General features: G+C 42.0%; 1 protein-coding gene across 1 annotated transcript; it reads left to right on the top strand.

The window, feature by feature from the left end:
- The first annotated feature begins 846 nt into the window (after window positions 1-846).
- LOC119648482 (putative uncharacterized protein DDB_G0274435) lies at window positions 847-9,775 on the top strand. The gene is made up of 3 exons (XM_038050244.1): window positions 847-919; window positions 1,640-2,148; window positions 9,560-9,775. Exons 1-3 carry the CDS (start codon window positions 847-849, stop codon window positions 9,773-9,775), a joined length of 798 nt encoding a protein of 265 aa, XP_037906172.1.
- Window positions 9,776-10,254: the final 479 nt, after the last annotated feature.

Here is a 10,254-nt window from a genome sequence, read left to right as displayed (position 1 = left end):
ACTTTGGCTTGCCGGCCGTAATGCAATAGGCGAATGCTCCAAAGGCCTAATCAGGGCGATCAGACCCGAATCCGCACGGGGACTCATCTGAAGTGGCAAATTGGTCACGAAACCTCACCAGGAGTATGCTGGTACCATGGGAACCGAGATAGCCCCTAGACTCTCATACTTCGGGTGAACTCCCGTTGTATGTGAGTACAGCTCGGTTATTTGCGGTTCGCCCACTAGTGGGAGTTTGATAGTCGTAGATCGTAGAAATAACCGTGAATCAAGCCAGATTTGTCAAAAACTACGGAACTACTGACGCAATACGCGCTGCACGGTTACTCATAAAGAAACACAGTGAGAAGCATCGCCCTCTTTGCATTGCATTTCTGGGTCTAGAAAAAGCGTCTGACCGTGCACCATAAGAACTAATCTGGAATGCTTTACGACAACGCTTATTGCCAGAAGAACTCGTGCGCTGGATTCGATTGCTCTACCACGACCTGAAAAGTAAAATCCGAAGTACGGCGGGTGTATCAAAACCACTTCGTGTCTCGGTTGGTGTTTATGAAGGAAGCGTCTTCTCACCACTCCTCTTTGTTCTTGTTATGGATACCGTCACACGGGACATCGAACTTCCAGCGCCCTACACACTGCTTTATGCAGATGATGTTTTCCTAGCATCTAATAGCAAAAATGATCGCGAGCAACTTGTCCAAAATTGGAATGATCGCCTCATGCAACACGGTCTCAGATTGAATCTAAACAAAACTGAATTTTTGACGACCGATCCCCATGAAATAGGCATTATCACTGTCAGTGGCAGTGATCTGCCCTGAAATGAGGATATCCGCGATCATTATGGGGTTGCACCATCGTGGAGAAATTGCGGGACGGGCGTTTTCGAAGGATGGTCTGAACGTCGAAGTCAATGGTAAACGACCAAAAGGGAGGCAGAAACAACGGTGGCTTGATATGCTGGATGGGGATTTAGTGCCAAATGGCGAAACCGATCACGACGAGCCGACCCCGCTTGTTAACGGGACAAAGGTTGCAGAAAAAGAGGAAGAGGAATTATCCAAGATGATACGTGTCCATCCTGTAATGAGAAAGCGGAATCCACAGAACATTTTCTATGTGAGTGCACCGCCTACGGACGCATCAAACATCAGATTTTTGATGCTGATGTGCTCTAACTGCGACGAGTAGCATCACATCCACTAACGGAAATCCTGCGATACATAAACGAAGCCGGGATAGACGGGAGAATCGAGTACAATGGACCACTAAGGTCTAAGAGCTCAGAGGCTTTGCCTCTCCCTCACCTCAAACACACACACACACACATAGCACTGGTCTGACCTGTCTTATATGGAGAAGCTTACAAGCTGTAGTTCAGAGTTCGCTCCGAGACATCGAAGCGAACAGACGAGACGTGTAGATTTCCATTCTACAGTGCGAGGTGATTTTCTCAAATCACCAGTTGTGAATTAAAAGTGCGAAAGTGAGAAAAGTGAAATTGCAGATATAGCAAGATACTCGCAAGGAAGTATCGTTCCGACAGCGTTGTACAGTGCATCTCAATATTATTGAGTCACTGTATAGCAAAGAAAAAAAAAAAGAGAAAACTATTGATCATTTATTATTATTTCAGATAGTGGCAGAAAAGAACCGGCAGCCACGCAGAACGGGCTTGGGGACAGAATGTCCGCCAAGAGGAGTAAGGTGATACTCCCTGGCGAGATGTCCTCCGAGGAAGAGGGGAGCACGGGCCCCGAGGTCAACGAGGTTGCTTTGGGTCTGCAAAAGGAAATTGCAGACCTGAAGTGCGAAAGAGCAGCCATGGCACAGCAATTGGAGTGCCAGCAGCTGCTCATCAAGCAACTGCAGCAGAAGCTAGCGTCGCTGGAGGAGACGGTCCGCGCTGGGCCGCCAGCAGTACAGCAGCAACGGAGACACCAACAGCAGCAACAACAAGAACAGCATCAGCAACATCAAGAACAGCATCAACAACATCAAGAACAGCACCAACAGCAACAACAGGAGCAACAAGAAGCCCTCGCAATGGACATCGTGGGATCGCCTGCAGCCTTCCCTGAGGTCATCATCGATGAGGACCCCTTCAACTTTGTCCGGAGCCGGAAGAGTTATAAGAAAAGCAAGGTTAGTGCCAAAATTGTTACCGCCCCACCACAGCCACCACAGCCATCCGCAAATCCTTCCCCGTCATTGAAAACCAAGAAAGTTAAAATCCCAGCCATTACCGGCTACAATTTAAACGTGCCCCAGTTCCTCCGACTAATTAAAGCCAAGGGATTGAAAGCATCCCTAAAAAACACGAGGGCGGATAGAACCCTCATCTTTACGGAGACGGCGGAAGAACACGCCCAGGTCTTCGCGCTCATGAAAGAGCAAGGGCTTAACGCCACAACCCGGACCCCGCCTTCTTTGCGAAATCAGTCCCTAATTATCCGAGGGCTCCACAGGGAAACGGACCCCACGGACATCCTACAGGAACTGCAAGCCGACCACCCTGAGTTCAAACTCAACACGGTGGCGAACTTGGTCACCCGCAGAGACAAAGCTCTGCATAGAGAAGTCCCTGCTCTCCCGATGAAATCTCAATCGGGACTATTTATAGCCACGTTCGAGCCCTCTCAAGAGCTCACCGAAGTGATGAAGGTTAGATACATCCTTCATCAAAAGATCTCCTGGCAGAAAGTCATGAGCTTCGAAGAAGTGCAGTGTTACAACTGCCAGAACTTCGGACACATTGCGCAAAACTGCACAATAGTACACAGATGTGTCAAGTGCTCGAAAGCGCACCCTCGTGGGGAATGCACGAGGACTGCAGCCGAAGGAGTACTCTGCTGCAACTGCGGGCAAGCAGGCCACCCAGCGAGTTACCGCGGGTGCCCAGCTTATAAAGAAATGGTAGCTAGGAAGGAAGCTGCCAAGCAAAGAAGAGCGAACGAAAGCTCCCGAGCCAAGCACGCAGTGACACAACTGTCACAAAGCTTGGCCAGACCCAGCGTATCGTACGCGCAAGCTGCCAGGAACTCTGCACCAAGAGTGGCAGCACAACCTGCTCCCACCCCCGCACCAAACGCCTTCCGCGAATTGGTGCAATCCCTCGCGACGGCCTACACCAACGAGCAGCGCAATTCGCTGCAATAAAACTTCTAATGAACTTATGGAGTTAAATATCGTCACCTTTAACTCCGCGTCCCTGATCTCACACGCCCAACGTGCCACTGCCCAAGTGTTGATTGACAGTCTGAAAGCAGACCTATACTGCGTCTCAGAAACACATCTCAATAGCAGGCATAACGTGCAATTCACCGGGTATAATATTATCCGGAACGACAACAACACTGGCGCTGCCCTTTTAGTCAGAAAAGACTATGAATTTGAGGAAGTCGTTATACGAAACCTGCTCACCTCTTCCGCCGCGGCGGCAATAGTAAAAACTACTGATGGCAGACGGATTTTGGTAGTTTCCGTCTACATCAAATGCAACTGTCTAAATGAGCAACTGGGACAAGATCTTAAGATCTTGGGCAATCTCCAGTTAAAATACAAGTACCTCATTTTCGGTGGCGACTTCAACTCTAGGCACACCTCCTGGGGCGATACGGCAGTAAATAAAAATGGGGAAACCCTGCTTAAATGGATCCAAGACCCTTACTCGCCAGCCTATGTCGATTTGGTCTTGCCAGATACTCCGACAAGACCCAGTAGCCAATCAACCATTGACTACTTCCTCCTATCTGAGGAAACTTCCCTGAACTTTCAAGTGATATCGTGCACTACTCTACCAGGCATGTCTGACCATTTCGCAGTACAACTTAAACTGTCCTCGTCCTCCCAACTGCGAAAGCGAGTGATGACCACCGTAAGGTCCTTCGCCCACACTAACTGGGACAAATTCAAGGCAGACCTTGCACCAAGGCTGAACTTGAAAAAACTCGCAACTGACCGTAATCTATCAGACATGGAGATCGACGAAGCCATCACCTTGGCCACAGATGCCATTAATACTGCTACACGCAGAAACACAAGGCTTATCAAAGTCGACGAGTTACAATATAACTCAGTCCCTCACGATATCATGCTCCACATGAAAGTCAGGCAAATATGGCGTAGGAAACTCAAACGGATTTTCCACAAACTCGGAAATAAAGTTAATGCTGAGTATAAAGCATTGCTTTCCCGGATTAATTGTCTGAGTACAATAATTCGGCAAAGAGTGGCGAATTTCCGCAACAAAGAACTGACAAGGAAACTAGCAGATATTAAGCCCGGCCCAGATATGTTTCAGCATATCAACAGGCTAACCGGCAAACATAAGTCCCGCAATATCGCTCTTTCCAAGAACGGGGAGCACATCTGCAGTGACGCTAGGAAAGCGCAAGTTCTCGCGGAATCTTTTGAGACTCAGCTCAATTCCCCTCCGCCTCAAAACAACCCGGCTATATTGTCGATTGTTGATTCAACAATCAAGGCCTTCGTCTCTGAGAGCTCCAAGAAGCTAACAAAATTCACCACAACCAACACCTCAGTCAAGCCATCGGAATCGCAACATTTTCTGAGTTTACCACAACTCACCGACTTAACGAGAAACCTCAACGGTAAAAGGTCAGCCGGGCCTGATGAAATCCCGAACTTCGTCATAAAGAACCTCCCCAGAGCCTCACTGAAGTTTTTATTAGCAGTTTTCAACAACTGTATTAATAACGGCTACTTTCCATCCACATGGAAAGTGGCAAAAATTATTGCGATCCGAAAGAAAGGAACCTCCAACGAGCCAAGCAATTTCAGGCCCATTTCCCTATTATCGAACCTTGGCAAACTGTTTGAGAAAGCATGGACAATTGGGCTAGTCCAGCATTGTAATCTCAACAAAGTTATCCCTGACCACCAGTTCGGATTCCGCTCTAAACACGGAACCCAGCACGCGCTGAGCTACCTACACGACACTGTCGTCTCAAGACTTAACGTCAACAATAAACCCACAGTAGCATGTGCGTTAGATTTGGAAAAGGCCTTCGACTCCGTGTGGGTAAACGGACTTATATACAAATTGATAGATAATGACTTCCCTGTCCCGATAATAAGACTTGCGTTAAGTTTCTTCGAAGATAGGCACTTTTATGTCAGCGTGGGGAATGAATTCTCCGATCTCTTGCCGGTAACGTCGGGTGTACCGCAAGGATCCATTTCTGGGCCAACTTTCTACAACATCTTCACGGCTGACGTTCCGATCCCCGATGACGGCGTTGAACTCATCCAATTCGCCGATGACACGCTTATCTTCGCTTCGAACCTCCACCCCAACAGGGCAGCCAAAGCGGTTGAGAAATACATTGTAAATCTCTGCAGGTACTACCGTAGTTGGGGAATCAAGATTAATGAGGGAAAAACGCAAATCTGCACTTTTAGGAGAAAATCTAGATACTTAGGTTCTAGAGGCATCCATAGGAAAGCTAAACGCTTGAAAATGAGAATCGGGAACACCACAGTGAGCGGATCTACTTCGATCAAATACTTGGGAGTAACCCTGCACGAACTCCTCAAGTTCAAACCCCACCTTCAGCTCGCTATCAGCAAGGCACGCGGTGCAGTCAGTAGCATCTACTATCTTCTTCGCAAGACAGTAGGTCTCAGCACCTGGTTTTGGTGCACCAAAACCAAACTGACCCTGTATAAGGCCCTTATAAGACCCGTTATCTGTTACGGAGCACCAACTTGGATCTCTTGCTCCAACCAAGCAATGGCAAAATGCGAGTCATTCGAACGCCGAATCCTTAGACATTGCACAGGCTTGTCTTACAACTGGAAGACAAAAAAGATCGGCAAAAACGCCGAAGTGTATAGGCGAGCCAAAGTCAAACCACTTCGAGAACACGTTCTCACAATAATGGAAAGGTTCTTCGAAAGAACGGAGGACCACCCCAACCCATTAATTCGGCAACTCTACCAACAGGGTAAAACCTCCCCATTGGCCACATTCTTAAGGCCCTGCCAAATCGTGAGTTCATCTCTAAGACCCAAAATCTTAACCCTTTTTGAAACTCCTTGCCTGGTAGGGGTGGATAGAGGATAAGCACAGGAAATTGTAATGTGCTCATTGTAAATAGTAGTTAAGAATTATTTATGTTAGATTAAGCTAGGTTAAGTTAAAATAAGTTAGGTTAAGTTATATGTAATTAGGTTAAGTAAGTAAAATTTCACCTTCTCGCGCCTTTAGTGCGGGCGCAGTTTTTTGAAAAGCCAAGATCATAACAAAAATTGTCAAGATTCGTGTATATAAAGAAAAATATACAAAGTAAAGTAAATTACAGAGAAGGTCGGGTTGGCCAAACGATGTAATAGTCACCCGTTTTGATAGCGTTAAGATCTATTAGCAGTTATTAAGCTAGCATTAAGTAATCATTGTCTAGTTGTAAGTCACTATTCAGAAAATAAATGAAATGAAATGAAGCTGTAGTTCAGATGCAAAATTTCTTGCCTGGCTAAATTCTTGTTCCTAATTTACAAACTATTGGCGTCGACGTCATAATTTGCAAGCGCGCCAGTAATTCTTAATTGCTATACTACATTTTACTCTTACAATCGTACTGGAGATTCATATATTATGAATCATGATGAATGTTATATGTGCAATATAATAATTCTGCTTTAAACAAAAAGCTTTTTTTTTATTTTAATTTAATCCTGTTCCATAGAATTAAAATAGCTTTAATGGGTTCTACCAAAAAAATTACAAAATTTATTCTGAAATCATAAATATAAACAAATATAACATAAAATTTAAAAACTTCAGTGACTTTTTCTTAATGAAATTTTTCCAACGCAAAATATAGATTAATAGGAAGTATGATCTCATTTGTTAGAAATCAATTTTCCTGCCATGCATTGAATCGATTACTGATTTTAGGAGAATGTCATCAATTTTCCGCCATTCATCCTGTAGAGCGACTTTCAAATTTTTAACAGACGTAAACTGACCTGTATTTTTAAGGTTTGTGTGAAACAAAACCTTGTTAACATAAATTCAATGTCTGTCTGTCTGTGTGCCTGTCAAACCCGATTTACTTCGCTACTGCGGAACCGATTGATAGAAATTTGTTGAGAATATGTGGCTTGTGTGTCCCTGTACATGCAGTGAGTGGCGCCGTTTTGTATTGAATTTTAAAGGGGGCTCACAAGACATCCGAAAGTGGAGTGTAACATTTTTTTACAAAATATGGTCATGTGGGGTATGAAATGAAAGGGATCGATTTTCCAAAACTGATCTTGTTTATGATATTAAGTGAAACATAGGAGAGTGAGGACTCAACAAGTGCGCCCCGAAAAGTTAACTCTCGTTCTCAGAACCCACCCAACCGAAAAATTTGAGAAAAATCACAGTGATGCATCTCTCTCCCTCTCTAGGCCTCAAAATACATCCCGTTCCGACATTTCCAGTATATTATCATATTTTGAAAATTTATCCAAAAACGCCTCTCAAGTTTACAGTAGAAGTTTAAAATTTGGCACTAGTTTATGAAAAGTTTGAACGCAATCTAACCATTATTAACCAAGTTATTGAAAGTCAAAATATTGGTACCCACAATGGAGCATTAAACATGGGACACGACTGCTGAACCAACACCAGCAGCTCCACTACCAAAACTTATCTCCACCTCCACGCCGGGAGCTCTTCCTTAACAAAAAACTGGACACGGAGAAGGATGAATGCGAGTCTTCTGCGCCTAAAAACGAGACAAATCGTAACAACTGCCCCTCCAGGTTGAAGGTTGGGCAGGACTGGAAAGTATAATTTTTTTCACTGTGAATAACACTAAGAGAATAACTTTATTTTATCATCATCGATTTTGAAGGTCTCTTTAGGCACTTCGAAGAATATTTGACAAGATCCCGAAAAGTTACTATTTTTCCGTTATCTGACTTTGAAAGTTTTGATTTCAATTTTGAGCGACCGCTACACATTGGTGTGTTTCATCAATTTAGCTGACTAAAAGTCAACTTTGCAAAACTTATTCTTTTCTTAAAAAGTATGTGCATTGACGTTTCTAGGCCCCTCATAAATAATATGCATCTGTGTGGACCCCTTTTCAAAGTCTTCGCAATGAAGGGCACACCTCTGAAGTAGTTAACAAAATAAGTCTGATATCTAATATTTAATCATCCATAAATGATAGTTACTAAGGTCTTAAATATTTATTTAACTAACTAACTTAAATATTTATTTATTTATCAAAAATAATTATGGCTCACTTAAGAACAAGTATGGGTACATTTAATTCATGTCTTCATTTTTTTATATGATAACTGTTAACCGAGTTAAACTTCCGTTAAAATTGTTAAAATTCAATAAAAAGCAGCCGCCTATATCCGCGATTTTATCAGTTCTGGTACAATTCGTGGGGCACTACATGAATTTGAAAGTTTATTAGCTTTTCATTTTTAATGTTATTTTATTTCATCTCTGTTTGATTTACCGGGAGTAAGGCATTTACTCGGTTGTAATTATTTAGAATAATGGAGCGACAAAATTTTGGAAGTTTAGACGAAAATTTAGAATTTATGCAATATTATTTATTAAATTTTCGAATTTGAAGTCAGGGTTCAAACGAAGATGGCTAGCAGTACAAAAGAAAAGTGATTTATTTGTTAAAAATCAAGATTGGCTTCAGGCATTAGCCGCCTCGCCAAAAGATGATGGTAAACAACGTGCAAGTTGATCTACTATAAGCTGTAACGAGTCAAGTGAGAGAACTAAACGAAGAAAAACTGAAGAGGTAAGGAAGAACACTGATCTTGACGTTTTGGCCTATGCTACGAAAAACCAGTTATAGGGAGAAGGCAGAAAAAGTGCGTCTAAAGTATCATAGTTGAGAATTTAACCAGTTCACCCAGTAAACCAACGAAATATAGGAATGCATATTCGAAAACGATGAAAGATAAGGCAAAGCAGTTGTTATCTTGACATGCTTTATCTATGATAGTTGAAGGTGGTCTTATGAAATCGTCCGGAGTATTAATAAACCTTACTATCAAACAAAGGAAACAACAAATCCAAGACGAGTTAAGGAAAAAATCTAGGTCCTTTGATTGATATTGTCCAACGCGGATTTGGCAATACCAATGACGGAAACACCAGTTGAAGGTTTTCCCGTCACCTAATATTAATTGCGTCCGCAATATTAGGTGTTGGTCAATATGTCATATATATTTTTATATTAGAAACTAACTCTAAACTCTAAACTCTTCTGGCCATAAAATTCACTGCAAAAAATTCCCCGAGTACACCATGGGAACTGCTAAACTGTATGTTCTTGGATACATTGTATCCGATGTTTCCAATAATGCACAAAATTCTTGTTTACGATGCAATTGTATACGAAAAGGCTTTACTATGAATTGACCAATTTACCGAGGACGCAGGAGAAGCAAAAAATAAACATTTTCTTCGGTATCGCGCTAATTTCTGCAAGAACACACTGAATACCTTCCCGCAACTTAGACGTGATAAATAAATTACTTCTTACTTTTACACGGGAATCAGACAATGTCCCAGGAAAAAATCAATGCCTTTGTCGAAAAAGACTTAGCGATGCTCCTTTTTGCTGAACCCTCTTCTAGTTATAGTAATGATACTGAATATGATGATACTGAATATAACGATGATGATAATGATCTTAATGATTTAACAGACAAAGACTACCATTTGACCATTTGTAACAAACTGTCTAATATTAGTTTCTTTAAATTCAAATTTTAAGAAATTAATATTCTTAAAATATGGAATTTTAATAGATGTTTCAATTTTTGTCAAATATTTTTATATAATATTTTTCTAACAAATGTAGTATATACTATGATATACATAAAAATGTTTTTGTCAAATAAAATATCTTGAATAATTTTCGCCAGCTAAATTGGCCAAGTGCGCTAGTTTACTTTTCATAAGCCATAATTTGGTTCTTGTTGGACCCAGAAAAAAATGAAAAGGTTTATTTTGTTATTAAATATACTTTATTTCTGCTCAGTGTAATTTAAACTTAAAGCGCACGGTTTTAAAGTTATTCGCGAAAAATCGTTTAAAAACATATAATTTTTCAATGGAAAGCCGACATGTTTCATTACGAATAACACAAAAAGCACTGCTTGCCCGAAACAATCACTGGACATTTTATCCTTCGAATTTAGCGCTTAAAGGGGCAATCTACGTTAAAAACAAGAAATATTTTTATTTTAAAT

The sequence above is a fragment of the Hermetia illucens genome, chromosome 2 (genome assembly GCF_905115235.1).
Source record: "Hermetia illucens chromosome 2, iHerIll2.2.curated.20191125, whole genome shotgun sequence".
Taxonomy (NCBI): Eukaryota; Metazoa; Arthropoda; class Insecta; order Diptera; family Stratiomyidae; genus Hermetia; species Hermetia illucens.
The sequence above is the reverse complement of the archived record's forward strand: the minus strand, read 5'-3'. Positions and strand labels throughout refer to the sequence as shown.